The sequence below is a fragment of the Etheostoma spectabile genome, chromosome 19 (assembly GCF_008692095.1).
Source record: "Etheostoma spectabile isolate EspeVRDwgs_2016 chromosome 19, UIUC_Espe_1.0, whole genome shotgun sequence".
Classification (NCBI taxonomy): Eukaryota; Metazoa; Chordata; class Actinopteri; order Perciformes; family Percidae; genus Etheostoma; species Etheostoma spectabile.
The window spans coordinates 13,650,163-13,668,938 of NC_045751.1; the positions used below are offsets into that span (position 1 = coordinate 13,650,163).

Below are 18,776 nucleotides of genomic sequence, written 5' to 3' on the forward strand. Positions count from 1 at the left end.
CGAACCATGTAACGAACAGCCAGGAAAATTGACTCTCCACGCTTTCCGTAGAATGTCTTTCCCCCAGCATGGCTGCCATCAGGAGCGGGGTGACTCCGGGTTGCCTAGCAAGATGTTTCCTGAGACAGACTGGAAAACCGAGCCGAGGCAGCCATCCCCTTCAAGACATTTTGAACCATGTAAGTCTTTTTTTTACAATTAACAGCAGGTACTTCATCCCTGCTTCTGAAACACAGCTAGACACCAATAGCGACTCTCAGCGTCTAACTCGCTAGCTGGCTAGCATTGTCGCTTTGACTTTGACAGCGGCAGCCTCTCAAGTGAAGACAGCTCCGATATTTAATAACGTTAAAGCTGTTAACTACTAGGTTTATTAACAAGAACAGCATGGGCAGCGTAGCTAGAATCATAGAGATACGAGCTTAAGACCACCAGGAGTTAAGACACGATTGAAATAATTATCCAGAAGCTAGTAGGGCTGTGTTAGCTAACGCTACTGCTAACTTTGTCAACAACTTCTAACGTTACATCTATCCTGAAGTAAAGATACTGGTGCTGTTGCTCTGCTATTAGCTCATCTGTATAACGTTAAACCTGAACTACATGACCTGTTGTTTAGTCCAAACCCAGCTGCTGTGCCCTGTAAGAATCATCTCAATTCTACCAGAGGTCACTGTTTCGTAAACCTGCTGCACAGCTGGTTTTTCATAAGTTTAGCTAGGTCATGGCATGAAGTTCATTTAAATGGTAGACTTCTCCAGCATTGGTAATTTTATTAATTTCAAAATGTTCACATCCTTATGTAAGTTCCTGTGAAGGCAACGCTAACAAAAGTGTCAACCAATGTAATATTGTGTAATAACATTTAAAAGAGTCACATCTGCCTCAATTCATTTTTGACACGAGAAAGTCCATGTTTAGAGGTTTACTCCTCGACGCAGCCGGCCCGGGTTCGAATCCGGCCTGCGGCCCTTTGCTGCATGTCACTCCCCCTCTCTCTCCCCTTTCACAAACTTCACCTGTCCTGTCCATTAAAGGCCTAAAAATGCCCAAAAAATAATCTTAAAAAAATGGAAATTACAGTGCTCATACCTGCCGTAATGCCCATAAAAACTAGAGCATAAATATAATACATAAATACAGTACACAACTAATACAAATGTATGTTTAAAGTGCTTGTTGTGTGGTCTGATAGTCTGAGGTATAAAAAAAATCATACCGCTTGGTTCGTGTCACAGGAGGCCTTACGGGGACCTGGGTCCCTTGTTATTGTCTGTGTCATTTTTACCAGATGACTTTTTCTGCTCTAATCAGGTTCAATTTAGAAAGCATCTGCAAAATTTGTGATCTTTAAAGTATCAGTGTTGCTGAACTTGTTCTGTATGTGACACAGCAGCATTTCCCCTATATGTCATCAAGTTGTAGTTTATTGTGAAAAGTGTTTCTGACTCTGTCCCTCAGGTTCACAAACAGCGGGTGCTCCAGAAGTCCCATCTGCACACAGTGTTTGAGTGTCGCAGTCCTGCTACTAGGACTCTGCTGGGCCGCAGACCACATGGGAAGTTCCTCTGGGTGAACGCCGTGGCAGTCAGGCACAACAGCTCACAGGTGAAGTACCATACAGTTGATCAGTCTAATAGCAAAGTTGCTGTTGAGCATCATCAGTGAACAGCGCCTCTGTAAGATTTTTAACCATACAAGTTAAAGATATATTGAGTTATATAATTTAATAGTTTAACTTGTGGTTTTCTTAAATGACTAGTGCCCTTCTCTGTGTTTCTGTATTGGAAGTAAATTGCTTCACAATGTGGCCAGAATGTGAGATTTTATGCACTGTATCTTTGGTATAATATCAAAGTGGACAGCTGTTTGAATACATTGTTACATCCATAACATGTTGTTACTGATATTGGCAGATCCCAGATGAAGGAAGCATGGCACCTCCAGTGTTGGAAGCTTCTGGCGGCCTTCCAGTCCTGGAGTCCTCCCCCGTCTATCTGCCTGCTGACCGTACCCCCATCATCGCACAGCCAATCGCTGAACAGGTGGAGACTACATCGGAAGTTAAATCATCTATCTTAGGCACTTATTTACCTTCTAACTTAAATATGTGATTCCATTTTCATTGATATTTTCAGATCCCAGTTGAAACTGTTTCCATGGCAACACCATTAGCGGACGTCTCTCCTTCTTCTCCTGTCTTGGATTCCTCCCCTGAGCTGTTGTCAGCAGACACCGTTTCAGTTTTGTCGCAGCCAGTCATTGAGCAGTTGGCTGATGCTGCACCGACTGCAGTGGAGGTCCTGCAGGCTGCGGCTACAGAAACCAGTTTAGCAGAGCTGGGATTGGCCGGCCGCACCCCAGTGGGGCTGGTCCAGAACTTGTTAGAGTTCATGCACATGGATCTTGGTTTGCCCTGGTGGGGGGCCATTGTTGTAGGTAAGCAACACTTATCTGTAAATCAATATGTCAACATCCAGGCATCCCTCAGTATCTGAGGTTGATGTTTTCCTTGAGTCTCATTTTAAGCGAGTCAAAAAATGTCCTGTGTTCTTTTTTATCGTCTTCTTGTTTCTATGAATCCCTCACTTTCCTATAGGAACCGTGTTGGCTCGTTTGGCTGTGTTTCCTGTCATAGTGAAGGGCCAGAGGGAGGCAGCCAAGCTGAACAATGTCATGCCCGAGATGACCAAACTCACTGCCAGGATGAATGAAGCCAAGCAGAGTGGAAACAAATTTGAATGTAAAATTTTACTCTTCATTCATTGCAATTGTCTTTTTTTTAGTTAAAATTTAGATGTTTGTGTGTGCTTCTTAAAAAAAAAAAAAATCCAGCCTCGTCAATTTGTCATGAGCTTATGTCTTCGTGTTATAGTTGCCAAAGCCTACTCAGACCTGAACTTGTTCCAGAAGAAGCATGATGTAAATCCTCTCCGTGGCTTCCTGGTTCCTTTGGTGCAGGTCAGTTTATCTCTTTATACTGCATAGTTATTTAGTGGAACAATTTTAACTGTAAAGTCTATAAACCGCACAAACTGCATTCAGTCCCTCCAGGAATTTGCGATGTCGCAATCCTGACAATTCACGCAAATTCAACCAATCATTGTGAATTCAATGCGACTCGCAATTTTGACCAATCACCGCAGATTTACTGCAAATTTGACCAGTAACTGGAGCTTTCCGGGACTTCAACCAATCACAGCAGTCTCAAGTGCCAGACTGTGAATCAGTCACTGTAACAAGTGTTTTACTCTAAAGTTGCTGAAAGCTGCTGCTGTTTCCTGTCAGCTCTCTGCAGCGGGCGGGGCTGCTCAGTTCCTGCCATGACTGACGCACGCACACAGAAACACACAGTGGATACAGGAAAAACTGGAGATGAAACACACTGACCAAAATTGAGGACAGCTACGGTCGTTATTAAAATGCAATTAAAAGTTAAAAGTCCAATGAGTACTTCATCAAACTGTATGAATGTGTGTCCCAGGCCAGGCCAGGATAGGAAATTAACTAACAATGTGAAGATCAACCAGCCACTGACAGATGTGTTCAAATTTGATTATGATTATTTGAAATGATTATTTTTCATTTTTTGTCTTAAATCCACCAGCCATCATATCATACCAACATTTGCAGCATCCTGAGCCTTTTTGGTAAGGTTCCTAGTAAAACTCAGCCCAGAGTGGCCCAAAACAAGTATCCTTTTATATTTAAAGAAGTATACCAAAAAGACAATTTTTTTTGTACCGTCTCTCGCAACTTCATTGCAAAAATAATACATAAGACATTGGAACTTAATTGCTATTTTTACAAAAGCTGTTACAAATTCAGGCATTTTGGGCCACAACAATCTTAAAAAAAGGGTCAAAATCCTGGAAGGACTGTGCATTCTACCCCATTAAGGGGCACTTAATACCTGTTTAAAATAACTGAACTAAATAGAGTTATGTTTTTAACAGTTGTTAACAGTTTTTTCAAATCAATTATCTGTTTGTTTTCGCAGGCACCAGTCTTTGTCTCTTTCTTCATCGCGCTGAGGAAGATGGCCTACCTGCCGGTGCCCAGCATGCAGACAGGAGGCCTGCTGTGGTTTACAGACCTGACGGCAGCAGATCCTTTTTATATCCTGCCTTTTGTAGTCACTGGAACCATGTTCTTCATCCTAGAGGTCAGCCAGCTTTTACCCAACTTGTCAGAAATAAACAAATGAAGAGGACATAGAAACTAAATGAGACCAACCCTGTTAAACCATATTTTTTTTAATGCTCTTTTGATGCCCGGTCAGAATAAAAGAACAGCACAGTTATAAGAATAACAGGACTACCTTTGGACTGTCAGTTTGTTATAGATGGTGTTATGATGTTGTTATAAACTGTTTATGTACTCATGTTTTTCCTTAATAATCACCACATTGTTCTGATGTCTCTTTTAGTTGGGTGCAGAGTCTGGTATTGACAACCCCAACCTGCGAGCCATGAAGACAGTGTTCAGGATCATGCCCTTTGTTATCCTCCCCCTCACTATCAACTTCCCCACGGTCAGTCTGTCATTCACCCACATCAGGTTTTGTTTGTAGTGGTTTAAACTCACATCGCGTCATACTAAAAAGTTACTAAACAACAGTTAATATTTTTACATTCAGTGTCTGAAATCCTTTTCTTCTCAAACAAACCTCAGGCGGTGTTTACCTACTGGCTGACTTCTAACTGCTTCTCCTTGGCTCAAGTCGCCCTGCTCAGACACCCCTTGATCAGAGACAGGTTGAGGATCCCAGAGAGAATCAAACATCCGGCCTCCGCCCTGCCCCAAAGTGACGGCTTAATCGATAGCATGAAGAAGGGTTGGTGTCTAAATATACTGTACATCCAATAGATTTGGTCATAAGGACATTTGTTGGTTGTTTTTTTTAGTAGTAATGTTAAGCTATTGACACTGCAACACTGATTATTTCTATTTTTGTCCATGGTTTGGTCTCCAGGCTGGAAAAATGCTCAGCTGGCCCAGCAGCTGGAAGAAAGGGAAAGAAGGATCAAAAATCACCTAGATCTCGCTGCTAAAGGTCAGTCCCCACCAGTATTGTATTTAAAAGGACATAATAAGTCCATAATTACAAAGATTTTAAAATAAAGCAGTGGTTTATTTATACTAAGTTGCTGGAATTTCAAAAAGACCTTTTGGATTAGTTGCTCTAATAGATTAATGTACTGATTATGTAAAAGGACCTTATTAAAGTTTGTAACAGTTGTGAAATGCATAGTGTACTTGATATTTTGATGCAGAAATGGAGGATCGGCTCCCCCTGGTGGCAAAAGCCAATCATTTGAATAATAAGACTTGAAAAATAGTCATGTAACAATCAGGGTTTCAATGAGGAGACTGAAAAAGTAACAATCCATTACCTGAAACATACATAATAGTTTATTGCTGGATATTAACTTTATACATATAGGTTAGGTGTGAACACTGGTTGCAGCTCAGGAGAAAGTTTAAAATCTGCTCCAGATTGTACTGCTGTGGAGTCCACAAAGCCTTAAAACTGTAATTAAAATACTCTGATATGAGTGTTTGGAGCTTTGCTTTCAAATTTAGAGGACTTTCACGATGAATTTTTCACAGCATCTGCAGTCAGTAAGTACCTCACTAATATTGTGTTTTTTTGCTCTTAATTTTGTTTTAATCTGACTAGAACTGATAATAGTTACTCAGGAAGTATGTTTACATATGAATTATTACAGCATTTTTTTGTCAAATCAAAATAGCAAACGCCCACACTGGTTCACTGGTTGTTTCTCTTTCTTTTATGATCGTAAACTTAATATTTTGGACTGTTGGTCAGACAAAATAATACATTTGTAAATGTCACTATTTGCTGATATTTTGTAAACCGCACGATTCATTATCTGAGAAAATAATTGATAGATGAACAACATGTGTTGTGTACCTTTTTTTTGTATGTTTATGGTAATCAGGAGAAAAAGCTGTTGCCGTGATTATCTCTTTGCTGTCGAGGCTAAAACTGTGTGTGTGCACTAAAACTGGGAATATATTCATATGTGTTCTCTTCATTTTCCCTCTGCAGGTCCACTGAGGCAGACTTTTACCCACAATCCCCTCCAGCAGACCCCGCCCATGGCTGCAGCATCAGCTAAAGACAAGCCAGCTAGTAATAAGGAGAGGCCATGGAAAGACACTATTGGATGATCAGACCGAAAACTTGACAATACCATGATTTATGTACATATTTATGAATGGAAGAGAGGACCGAGTGGAAAAGGATTGTCATGTATTATTCTAAAAAAAAAAAGTAAAATCTGCCTCAAAACAATCACTTTGGTGTGTCTAATGTTGTGTTATTTAATACATTAATCCTATACTCCAAAAACATCCTTGGAGGAGAAAGAAAGAAACAAATTGATTAATGTTGTCAACAAGTAATTTTAATATAAATATGTATTAACAGCTCAACTGTCTCAAACTTACATTTAACAGCCCGTGATTAAGTCAGAAGCTGCAGATAAAATTAGTTTTGTGTAAAGATAGCCCTTTACCAGACCTTGGGCTGACTAGTATAAATAAAACTTTGCTTCCACATTTATGAATGTGGGAATGTATTCTTTTTTTTTTAATGCTTGATGTTCTTTGTGCAAACAATAGCAAGGCTTTTTCAATAGTCAAGAATGCTTTTAAAGACATTCTCCTATACACTAACAATTTAATCATAATAATTTGCCACCTTCCAGTAAAATCAAAAAGGTATTGCAGGGATGTCATTTCACAAAAAACTTGTCTTGACATATAAATTCAATAATTCCTACTAAGGTGACCACTTCTGAAACAGAGGTGATAATTTCTTCGGGAGTGCATTAAATGTTCTCTCTGAAGTCTGTCAGCTAGAGTGAAATCTTGCCAACTAGCACGCGCGCGCCATTATTCATACATTCATCAATGAGATCGCCGGGTAATGATTGACAGGTCAGAGAGCTGGGTCCAGCTCAATCCCCAATGCTTCTCCCACCGGCCTTGTGGCGGCAGCGGCTGGCCAGGATGAGTTCAGGTTCTACATTTTGTGCATGGTCAGTCTTCGGCAGGTTGGTAGAAGCAAACATCTACTCTTCTTTGTCCATTTCAGTCAGAACAGAGTAGCACACCTTCTGAATGAGCAAGCCGGATTTAGCTGAAAGAGGTGGAGACAGAAGAAATATTCTATTAATAGACTAAACATTGACACCAAATTAAGTTTAAGTTGACATCATTAGTGTTTAGTCCATGCAAAGTACTCTGTAGATGTCCCGTCAAATAAGTAGCTATAATCGACACAACCTGATTGAGCCGTCTCTAGCAGTAAGGCCTGAAAGAAATTCCCAGAGTGCACTGTGGTTTTCACAAGTAGACCTTTTTAGGCGGCTTCTTTGCAGTTAGGTGAATCACCTTTCAATATAGTTTTTAATTTAGTTCTTACTGACTGAACAAAAATGTAATGTCTAAAGACATTTTAATAATTTATAATAATAATGTAATAATTTGAAGAAAGAAAATCCATGGGGAGGGGTTAGGAAGTAAATTAGACACATCTGTGAGCTTGGGAAAACTAACAAAGACAGCATGGAGGAGAACTGAAAGAGGAGTGAGAGTAGCTAAAGGAGGAGATAACTGAAAGTTTAATCCAGTCTTTGGTTGTCTTTGCACAAAAAAAGTAAAACAGTGACATATATTAAATAAACAGAGCGGCAGTTTTTCCAAGAACCGGTTGGATTTCCTGGAAATCGCTGATCAACAAAGTGCTGCTGGGAGTGTGCTGATCCCTGGAGAGGGTTTGGGTGAAACTTGTTCAGCTGTCTCGGATGGGACTGTGGACGTCCTCGTCTTTGTTGGACCTACACAAGTTAAGATAAGTCTCCTCTCCTTCAACTTTGCAGGCTTCTCGTGTTCTCCTGCCTCGGGTTAATGTTCCATACACTTCATCTTCTAGCCTCAGCCAAATTACATCTCTTTTTGCACTGCCCCTTATACTGCTCATAGGCTCATTGTACATTAGAGCTCCCCTGAAGACATGCACCTTAATCTCCTCTCTGGTGCCAAACACTTTGAATGTTTAGAATAAACCTATGCTACAACACTACTAAACAACTTTGTTTTATGTGTTCAAAACCTGGCCTGTGGCCAACCGGTCATTGAGTTTAAGACCTGGGCTTTTTAAAATCAACAAAGTTGGTTTTGATTTATGAGAGTGAGTCCTGCGACTTTCTTACCAATGAGGCTCCGTAGCCTCAGTGGCCTCTTATGGGCCGGAGTGTAGCAGCAGAGGTAGTAAACGGGCACTCCTGACAGGGCGATGCCGATGCCGATCAGAGAGTTGATGGTGTCACTGTAGAGCGGCACCACCACCAGGAAGACCGTGAGCAGACAGAAAATGATGGGGTAGATGAGACTTAGCTGAGGAAAGAAGAGATGAGATGATGGTCAAAATTTGGATGTAAGTAGGTAAAAGAAAATTCTAAAGCACCTTTAAAAGACAATATCTCTGGTTCTGCGTCCTTACCTTTAGTGGTCTCTTTCTGTCCGGTTGCTTCCAGCGCAGATACAGTTGCCCCAAAATGGACAGACCAACAAAGAACCAGTAGCTGAAGCTGTAGTAGTTGATCAACCTGAAAACGTCTTCTACACACAGGTATATTAGAGCCATGACTCCCTGCAGAGACACACAAGAAACATTGTAAGTGAAACTGTGAAATGTGTGAAAAGATTTTTCCACAAAGATGCAACCGTGAGATTAAAGAAATGTAAATTCGACCATTAAACAACAGGAAATAAAAGATTGTGATAGCTGACTGACGTTGAAGAGCAGGGCGGGGACAGGAGTGTAGCGGTGGACGTGGATCATGCACAGGTAGTCGGGCAGGTGGCCCTCTCTGGAGCCCACGAAGAACAGTCTTTAGACACAAAGAATATGCAACAGAGTGATGAGTGATGGACACAAGTGACGATGAGTGGGATGCTAATGACACAAGGATGAAGTGGTGTCAAAAACTATTCACTTACCTGGAGGAAGCCAGGATGGAGGCATTGAGTCCTCCGAAGCAGGAAAGAGCCACAGCGAAGGGAATCGTCCAGCTCATGACACCAAATACCTGGTCTGCAAATGTCTGGAAAGATGAGATTAAATTATGCAAAGTGGCGCTATATGATATGATATAAAGTACAGTAAATTATTGACATTTATATGCACTTACCACAGCCACAGCATCGCTGTCTAAGATTACATTCATGGGGAGGACGGTGTAGTAAGCCACGTTGGTCAGAATGTAGATCACGGTGACTATAGGCATGGAAATAGCGATGGCCAGTGGAAGGTTCCTGTAGTTCACACACACAAACACCAGAGGGAAGCAAAGGAGATGAGATTCAGAGAAGTGTGAAATACAGGCTTCCTCAGGAGTCTCTGGGTCAAGGGCAGATCTACCCCTTGGGTGAGGGGAGGATGGGGGTTGTGGTAAGTGCGGGGGTCACTTAATTGGCCTTGGAACTCATGGAGAGGCTTGTGATCTAATCACGTTTAGTCTTTCTTCATTTGATCAGTGTTTGGCTGTGTGAATTACACCAAAAGGCTCAAGCACACGCATACCTTCAGTTTGATCTTGGTTGTTTACTTATTGATTTGCATTTCAGGAAATCAATGCCACAGGTGTTGCTCAAATCACAGCAGAACTGGCATCCTGTATCCTGCAGCTTGTTTTATAATGCACTGGAGATAAACCGTTTCCTTTTGGCTTTATAGGAATACTCTCATGAGAGAGAACTGTGACAAGTGTGTAGGATGGATACAAGTTCAAACTTTGAGTATAAAGACAACATATTCACAAATATAAAGACAAATGTAAGAGCTAGTGTGTGAGATATACCAGCATGAGGTAATACTCATTTAAATCATATGACTCATCTATGTGTAGGGGAAGTGCACGATGAGAGGAGATCTGAATTAAGCTATTGCGTTTCTGGTAAGAATTTCCAGAGCTCAGAACTTACATGCATAAATGTCAGTAATATCAGTTTTTACTTCTTGTAATCATTCCTACTGTTCAAACTGTCCATTAAGAGTTCCGTTTCCAACTTTGACAATTTAAATCTCCAGCTAAAAGACTAAAGATTGATTGATTTGCTTGCATTATGTGCTGGTCAGACATTCCTAAATTCTCATAGTGGCACAGCTGCAGCAGTAAGAAATAGCTAAGTGTACAATCAAAGTAAATGATCCTCACCTCTCTGGGTTCTTGATCTCCTCCGTGACAAAGTTGAGGGTGTCCCATCCTGAGTAGGAGAACAGAGCGGAGTACAGAGCGAGAGCAATGTGTCCTGGATCCTGAGATGAGTCTTCAAAAAGGCCCTCAAAGTTCTGTGTGTGACCTGGAAAACACCAACACACTGATTTAATTTTAGGCACTAGTCATCACTAAGAACTCATCATTTAAACCTGCAGATGTTGTGTATACAAGTCTTGCTTTTTTTTTTTTTTAGCATCTAAGCATTTGGTTTTCTTAATTGTGGAAGGTTTAGGATCAAGAGAGAGAAGAGTTGGTGACCTTGTCCAATTTTCACCAGGCCGGTGATGATGACGGCGATGAGAGCGAGGACTTTGGCGTACGTGAAGAAGTCCTGGACCCTGGTGCCCCATTTTACGTAGGCACAGTTCACAAAGGTCAGCAAACCTAAGGTTAGTGGAAGCAACCAAAACACACAGAAACAAATAATTTAACAATCTCAGTGGGTGACATTTGCTCTGTAAACTGAGTGTGTGCCAGCATTTTTCCGTGTGTGATTTAAGGAAACGCTGCTGCTGAGTCAAGCAGACTGGTCTGTTGTTTTTCAGACGAGGAAACAGCTGAGTGCAGCACATACAAAACACACACACACACACGAATGAGGAAAAGTGGTCTTAACTGGTACTTTTCCCTTATTGCCCTCCTTCACTTTGAGCAGAATGTTCTTTGGGAACATGTTTTGTTCTTCTCTCTGTGTCTTATCTCTCTCTGGCCTCTTATCAACACGTGATCCATTAAAGTTCATAAACGTGCGTCAGGCACAGGATGTATTCAAGGTTTGAATCAGATACCTTAAGATGAAAGCATTTCTTGTGTAAATCTTGCTCCTGGTAAGCACTGAATTAACAAACTGACCTGCAAACGAGCTGAGTGGACGAATTTTATCTAAGTTCGCCACGTCAAAGCGCTCCCACTCACGCGCTACACGGAGCTCCACATCACTCAGTCATTTTCAGAGGAGACTAAAAAAGGGTCACATCACTGCCCCCTCCTCCACGTTGACCACCTTCATGCGCAGTGAGGGGATGAATCATAACACTATCACCTTCCACCACTTTGACCGGGAGAAGATCATAACAAGTCCCTTCTCAACAGGAGGCCCGGTCAAACACAACAAAACATACAGCTCCAGACGGAGGCAACCGGCAATGAGTGATGGAGAGGGAGACTTTGCCACACAGAAGTAGAGGTGTGGTGTGTTGACAGTGAAAGGTTAGAAGGGTGGGAGGTGTGAGATCGGGTTTAGAAGGACAGCTGACTGGTAGTGGAGGTCAGATATGGTCCAGATGTGAAATGAAATAGAGACGTTTGAAAACTAATTCATTTCGTCCCTGGTACCTTTTGTTACATGATGAGCAAGAGGGTCATGTCTGAGATTTATTTAAGTTTACTATAAGAAAAGTGCCGGTTCAGTTCCCAACTCTAATGTTTTAATTAACAGGAAGTGTGTTTAGTTTGGTTTTATGGTCCACTCCTTTGCTGAGCTGTCAATAGCCTGTTAAGCCGTTCAGGTCAGAGTCTCTCCGTAGGACTTTACCTCACAGCTATCAGCCTTCTCCTCCTCTGAGCACTACTTATCAGTGCAGAACGCAAGTGTGTGTGTGTGCGTGTATTTAAGTGCGTGTTCATGGCTGGGTGGAGGAATGTGTAATATTTATTGCAAACTAGCACAATGTGTTTTTTTATCTTGATTATCAGGGCTTGTCTCTAAGACGTTACCTTAACAAGCTCTCTGTTTGAGTCCGTGGCTTCTTGTCTCAGTGTCTGGTTGCCTGAGTGTTGGCATTTCGTTGGGTTTGGTTGCCTCAGGGAGCAGTTTTGTGAATTTCTCGTTAGTTTAATTAATTAAAGTTTGTCAGCTTTGCTCTTTCTCAGTGCCATTGTGTTCTTGTTACCTTGGCAATCTGGGCCCCATCCATTCACAAAGGTTCACCTCTGCATTTATGAACAGTTTTCTTATTGTTCCAACATCGAAAAAAAGTGTGACTCAAGTCCTCACGTGCAAGACATCATGCTATTATTTCTAAATCTGAGATTGAGTAAAAGGGCGTTTGAGTAAATTGGTACTGAAGTTTTAGGGTTCGCTCAGTTCCTCTTTTGTATGTCTGCTGCAGAGCTGCTGACTATAGCAATGGTGTCACCATTTTTCACTTCTCCAGTCTACAACGCTCACATGCTCTTTCAAATGTGAAACTAACTGTGGCAGACATCATCTTTGTCTCTTTATATCACTCAAACATTGACTCATCTTGGATTTTTCTCTCTCATTCTCTTAATGTCACACACTCATTGACACACACACACACACACTCAAGATGTGTACTTACATATACAAGCAGCAGCCAGCAGCCTGTTGGCCAAATATGGAGCTATGCAGGTGGGGAATATGGGCTGCACCATGTAGTTGGAGAATGTGATGGCTATGACGGCCTGGCTGGTCGGCTCGATGATCAACAGCGACGTCCACAATCGAATGAAGGCCAGGAAAGGCCCAAAGGCCTCCAGGATGTAGGCGTAGGAGGCCCCCGACTTGGTGATGGTGGTCCCCAGCTCGGCGTAACACAGGGCCCCGAACACAGAGAAGATCCCTCCGATGGTCCACACCACCAAAGAGAGGCCGTATGAGGCGCTGTGGATGAGGACGCCCTTTGGTGAGACAAAGATCCCTGAGCCAATCATGTTCCCCACGATAAGGCAGACCCCGTTCAGGAGGGAGATCTCCTGCTTCAGCTTCATGGACTCTGGGCCGTCAGATTTCGTAGATTGTTTGCCAGCATTGTTCACCTCATGTGTTGGGGCAGGGCTGTAGGACGCCATTGTTTGTGGTTTGGTGTTTTATTGATTACTAAAGAGAGAAACTGTTTTTTGAACAAGATAACAGTCGCAATTGGAGAGTTTTTTTCCTTGATGTGAGACTGAGGACGTAAACTTTACCCCCGCACTTATCTATGATCCTCTCCTGCCATCTGTGGAGGAAATGCAGGTCATATTAGTGATGCTGTTACCATGGAGACTGATTTTTCACAGCATACATACAGCAAATACTTAGGCTGTTTCAATCCTGTCCAAATGTAGTCAAACAAAAACATATTTAGATGCCAAGGGCACTAATGTGGGAACAAACATGCAAAGAATCGCATAATACCACACTAGTATGGACACTGTTGGATTTGAGAGCAGTTTTGTGGATTGGAGAACCATTAAGCCGCACAGCAAATGGCCTTTTAAGGTTGAGTGTATTGACAGAGAGAAGAGGGAGAGGAGCAAACATGCCACATGCCTGAAAACACCAGCTCTTTATTAGCAACCATACTAGCTGAGGAAGAATTACCGACTGAGACACACAAACATTTTGACTCCTAGGTGTGCATTGATCCCCCCCCCCACAAACGCATGCAGAGTTTGAGTGTCAGCAGCACAGCGGCTGGTCACATGTTTTCCAAAGTTCACCATCCTCAGCATGTATGGAGTTTGGTGATGGGACAGACACATTGAGGGCAGCCTGCTCATTGCCTTTTCTGCATGACCGACTTCAATAAGTTAATGTCACTCTGTGTTAATAGGCGTGTTATGTCTGTGGTAATATAACGTACAAACAAGCACACACACACACACAAACACAAACTTACTAATTAACTGCCCTAAAATTAATGATCTATTAATGGAGTATAGGGCGAAGATCAGAATCAGCTTTATTTGCCAGGTATGAGGACACATACGAAGAATTTTGGTTAGGATCAAATTGCTCACAATGTGCTTAGTTATACAAAACAAACAATATATACACACTATAAACAGAAACAATATAGACAGGTTAAGACAATAGTGCAATGAAAAGTGCAAAGTATGCAGGAGTAAATTATAATTATGATCGTTATTATTTTAATTATTGAGCATAGTGCAAAGGGTGGTGGAATAAATAATGTTATGTTAATATTATGTTATTATATAAGTATTATATTACAATATGAACAGTATGATTGCTGTGATATTACATTAAAATGTTCAAGACAAATTGGCGATCAGCTGAGTTGAAACTTTTGGATGATTGTAGGGTGAAAAGTGGTCCAAGCATCCATAAGTTTGGTGGAAAAGGGAATGTTTAGATGTAAGATGTTTTCAATGTGATTTCCTTAAAATCTGTATGTGTTTTTACTTTCTAAAAACTTTCACTTTTCAACCAAATATATCCAAGTTTAAACCCAGAAGACCTTTAACCTTCAATCCCCAAAACTGTCGGGGCTTGTTAAGCTGTCGGAACATTTCTTGATGAGCAGGGCCAGGCAGAGATGAATCAAACACCCAAGAACAGTCACTTAGACGCTAGGAAAATGGAGCTTCGAAACACAGAACAATGACGTGTGTTGATGTATAAATTGATCCAAAGATAGTAAGCAGAAGATGCCAGATAAGTAATTCGGCGGGAGAGATTTACTGTAGATTTAGAGCAGAAATGAAGAATTAAAGACAAATTTGACAGGTAAGAGTGACCGAAAAGTCGAGATACCTTGAGGCGGCAGCAACAGATCAGCAGCACGTGGGTTCAGAAAAGAGTGACTGCAAAGGAGAAGGACAGTAGATTGAGTCTTCCTGCATGTGATCAAACGCGTGCCACAGACATTGAGAGTTGAGGCTCTTACAGAAAAGAGTGCAAGGTCCAAAAGCTGCTGATAAGTAATCCTTCATGAGTTACTCAAGGTTACATCCTGGAAAAATCCTCTCAACTCAAGTGTATAGTGAAATGATTCAACTCCTAATGTTTAGGCGTTCTTAGAGCATTTATCACTGAAACTAACTTTAGTATCCTGGGGAGTTTGAATTTGAATTTTATAGATATATGAAAGATGTCATTAAAACTCAACCTGGTAGGCAGGAAGCCAGCTCCTACCTAACTTTCTTTTGACATCTTCCTTTTAAAATATGAATCATAGGCTACTTCTAAAAGCCTCTTCTAGAGATATTGATTGGATTTTGAATACTCACTTTTACATACAGTGCTAAGAAACCACAAGGCACACGTGCACTGACATTACAGGTTATAAATAATAAACTGCTGGGTTGTAGTTTGAATATGTCTACCTTGTATCAGTGAGCATGAATCATCAGGAACAGCCTTGGTGTTTTTGGGGAGACTCACCTTCTCCAGCTCCGTGTGTGCGTCCACCTGGGTGTCCAACTTGATCCCAAATAATGGAATGTCTACTGTAATTCACCTCCTTTTAACCAGCTCGCCCTCTCATTGTTCTTTCTCTCTACTACAGTCGATAATAGGTCTCTTCGTGCGTCTTAACGCAGCTGTTTCCTCTGGTTTTGACTTTGCTTTGCAGTGTTCCTCCGCGCTCCTCAGCTGATCAACTTGGCTTTGATGTACTTGTGGTTTCTAGCGCTTTACTACCAAGGAAACGAGTCACAAGAGGGGAGGGGAGAAGGGGAACCTGATTGCCCCGCATTGTGTCTCCTGAGTGAGTTATTACAGAATTGTAGGGTTTTAATGAAATTATCGCGCACTTCAAACAAAGTGTTAGAATCGGTAGAGGAACTGAACTATAAGCCTACTGCTAGCTTTGATAAATGGTCCAGTGAAAACAGCAGCAAGACAATATGTTTAAAGATATTGAGTTATTATGAGTCTATATCATGGTAGCCTAATGAAATGCGACGAGTTTTAAATTCACTATCAGGTACGATTTCTACACTAATCAAATATTAATACGATTAATAGTAGTGATGACCGTGGGAAATAATTATACTTAATTACACTTGTTTATGAGTAGTTTCATTGTATGTTACTTTATAGGCTCAACTAGCCTACATTTCTGTGGGAACTAGTTATACTGTTAACTCCACTACATTTATTTGCTAAACTTAGTTACAGGTTACATTACAAATTATTTTTATTGCAAACTATTATCAACAATTAAAATATGATATATTATTAAAGATGAGCTACACAGCAGTACTATATAATGTACTTAATTTATAGAATGGGCCGGTCTGTAATTAGTAAGATTATGTATGTTTTGTACTTTTAAGTAAAATTTTGAATGCAGGATTTTTACTTCTAGAGTATTTTTTACACTGTGATATCGATAATTTTACTTAGGCTAAGTAAATTTTCTTAGTACTTCCACCCCTGAGTATATATTAAATAAACAGAGAAAGAAAAGATCAGCTGATGTTTATCATTTCTCTGCAGGGTACAAATAATAATGTAGTAATCGTGTCAGTGTAACATAATGTGTAAAATATTATGTTTGATGAGGACCAAAATATGGACCATAGCTCCCTCTTGTGGATTTAGAAAATACTCAAACTAAATAATATAATAATAATAATAATAATAATAATAATAATAATAATAATAATAATAATAATGTATAGTTTATTAATCCCGCAAGGGAAATTACATTGTGTTCACTCTGTGAGAATACACATTACCCACAGGCCTGAAATACACACACATGCTCAGCCCTTCTACATGCACTAATGGAGAGATGTCAGAGTGGGGGGGTTGCAGCTGACAATGGACAGGCACCGGAGCAGTTGGGAGGTCGGTGCCTTGCTCAAGAGCACCTTGGCAGTACCCGGGAGGTGACATGACACTTCTCTAGCTACCAGTCCACCACCATACTTTGGTCATTATGGGGACTTGAATCAATGCCCCTCTGGTTCCCAACCCAACTCCCTATGGACTGAGCTACTGCCACCAAAGGGCGTACAATTGCAGTTTCTCAGAGAGAGAGAGAGAGAGAGAGAGAGAGAGATGTAAAATTAATTCATTCTGACTTTGTGTCCTTTAAAAAAAATTTAAATAGGAGAGTTTAGAAAGTGTGAAGGAACTATTATCTACTCTCAGCCTGAGTTTCCTCATTGTGGTGTACAATTCTGAAAGCTTGACCTACACTTACACAGAGTGTAAAAGAACACTTTTAAGATCTACACACTTTTGTGACTTCTTAAAAAAACAGAACCCCTCCAGAAGCAAAATGTTAAATGTCGGTAACACTTTATATTAAGTCCACTATATAGCATTTCTAAGCAGTATATATAATTAATCAATACATTCATAATTAAAACTTGTATCAGCTTACATCTACAGTACAATTGTGCCTATGCTAAATAGGGTCCTTAGGTTTCCTAAAAGTATATTTAACACCATTCCTATGTTTTACTGATTTTCCTTTATAAACAAATATAAAAACTCTCTAATAAGCACATCATTAAAAAAAACTGACTGTGATTCTGTCACATTTTAATTGAATGGCAGCTGAAATGACCAAAATCATCTTAATCAATGGCCAATGCAGAAATGAACAACTTCTTTGTCTTCCAACCAACTAGGTGTTGATTTTTCCATTAATTGTAGGCTAAATATGCAAATGTGAGGACCTTTAACACCTCAAAAAACTTTTGTAATGACAATGATTGATCTACAGAGAGTTGATTAATGCTTATTGAAGATGATAAATATCTTGCATGTAGTCAGAGTCAGCATCCATCTCCATCACACCGGTGAACTTTTGTATTCACCTCCACCTCCCTGTTCCTTTCTCAAACTGAAAACTATTTAAATTACTTTTTTTTTTTCTTCTTTCTTTTTTTGATTGAGACACGTCCCTTGTCGCCCACAAACGCATGTGGACAAACTTCTCACACATGGCTCCTTTCACTCCCTTTGTCCCGCTCTCTGCCCTAAGCATTCTTTTCCTTGGTTACCGGTTGTCATGGTTTCAGGATCCCCTGTAGGCTAAAAACTGGAGGGATTAAAGGCAGCCATTTTGGGGACAGCTGGTCCAGGTTGGTCCCTGTTGCCCCCTGTCCCGCTCCCAGTCACTCTGGGGGGAAGAGGGGTGGCATTGTGTGAGGATTAGAGCTTCCTGTGTGTCAGCTCATTACATGGGGTAGGAGGAGGGGGGAGTACAGGGGTGAGGGGGAGAGCAGAAAGAGTGAGGGAGAGAAATGAAAGAGAAAATGAGAGTGCGTATGAAAGAGCGTATGACACAGAGAGGGGAGGGAAAGTCAGGAGGGAGGGAGGGAGGTGGCGGCCTCTACAGCTGCACCCTCAATCACACTCATACAGGCTCTGATTATCCTTTTCACACACACCAACCACACAACACACCACACACCACCACAACGACACCACACACACACACAAACCACACACAACAACAACACGCACACACACACCCTCCTCTCTCTCTCTCTAGTGGGGAACTGAAACATATTAAAAGACATTGAGGCCAAAAAAAGGCAGAATTAGTAGACAGCTAGCCCAGCATCCCAGACAAAGGATCCCCGATCCAGACACACAGAGCTGGATGAAACAAGCCAGAACTGACCAACAGCATACATGCAGGCGCACAGAATAGGAGTCATGCAAACAGAATACTTAAACAGATAAATGACTTCACAAAGACGCAAGCCTAAACAGAATCCAGACAAAAAAAAACAACCCACAGA

General features: G+C 41.1%; 2 protein-coding genes across 5 annotated transcripts; one reads left to right on the forward strand and one right to left on the reverse strand.

Annotated features, from left to right (window-relative positions):
• oxa1l (OXA1L mitochondrial inner membrane protein) lies at positions 1-6,322 on the forward strand. 3 transcript variants are annotated; one of them, XM_032544114.1, is made up of 11 exons: positions 1-179; positions 1,462-1,608; positions 1,917-2,045; positions 2,139-2,439; positions 2,600-2,743; positions 2,876-2,961; positions 4,001-4,165; positions 4,430-4,534; positions 4,675-4,837; positions 4,976-5,056; positions 6,077-6,322. In XM_032544114.1, the coding sequence occupies exons 1-11, from the start codon at positions 69-71 to the stop codon at positions 6,196-6,198; spliced, it is 1,554 nt and encodes a 517-aa protein (XP_032400005.1). In that variant the 5' UTR covers positions 1-68; the 3' UTR covers positions 6,199-6,322. The 3 variants fall into 3 exon arrangements, with proteins under 3 accessions (XP_032400005.1, XP_032400004.1, XP_032400006.1); XM_032544113.1 differs by having other exon boundaries at positions 24-179; positions 1,474-1,608; positions 1,917-2,063; XM_032544115.1 differs by having other exon boundaries at positions 25-179; positions 1,474-1,608.
• A 93-nt stretch (positions 6,323-6,415) lies between these two features.
• Positions 6,416-15,697, reverse strand: slc7a7 (solute carrier family 7 member 7). 2 transcript variants are annotated; one of them, XM_032544117.1, is made up of 11 exons: positions 15,451-15,697; positions 14,821-14,870; positions 12,641-13,279; positions 10,575-10,700; positions 10,254-10,398; positions 9,228-9,351; positions 9,037-9,140; positions 8,827-8,927; positions 8,537-8,682; positions 8,247-8,430; positions 6,416-7,171 (listed from the first exon to the last, which is right to left on the reverse strand). In XM_032544117.1, exons 3-11 carry the CDS (start codon positions 13,128-13,130, stop codon positions 7,104-7,106), a joined length of 1,488 nt encoding a protein of 495 aa, XP_032400008.1. In that variant the 5' UTR covers positions 13,131-13,279; positions 14,821-14,870; positions 15,451-15,697; the 3' UTR covers positions 6,416-7,103. The 2 variants fall into 2 exon arrangements, with proteins under 2 accessions (XP_032400008.1, XP_032400009.1); XM_032544118.1 differs by lacking the exon at positions 14,821-14,870 and having other exon boundaries at positions 15,451-15,691.
• Between the last annotated feature and the right edge of the window lie 3,079 nt (positions 15,698-18,776).

Bases quoted from the DNA above. Each gene is read 5' to 3' on its own strand.
- oxa1l (XM_032544113.1), top strand. From the start codon at position 69: ATGGCTGCCATCAGGAGCGGGGTGACTCCGGGTTGCCTAGCAAGATGT. The intron at 2,440-2,599 runs GTAAGCAACACT...ACTTTCCTATAG, and splicing joins GTGGGGGGCCATTGTTGTAG to GAACCGTGTTGGCTCGTTTG. The intron at 4,535-4,674 runs GTCAGTCTGTCA...AACAAACCTCAG, and splicing joins TCACTATCAACTTCCCCACG to GCGGTGTTTACCTACTGGCT.
- slc7a7 (XM_032544117.1), bottom strand. From the start codon at position 13,130: ATGGCGTCCTACAGCCCTGCCCCAACACATGAGGTGAACAATGCTGGC. The intron at 8,928-9,036 runs GTAAGTGAATAG...TTGTGTCTAAAG, and splicing joins TCCATCCTGGCTTCCTCCAG to ACTGTTCTTCGTGGGCTCCA. The intron at 7,172-8,246 runs GTAAGAAAGTCG...CACCTCTTTCAG, and splicing joins GAGGCTACGGAGCCTCATTG to CTAAATCCGGCTTGCTCATT.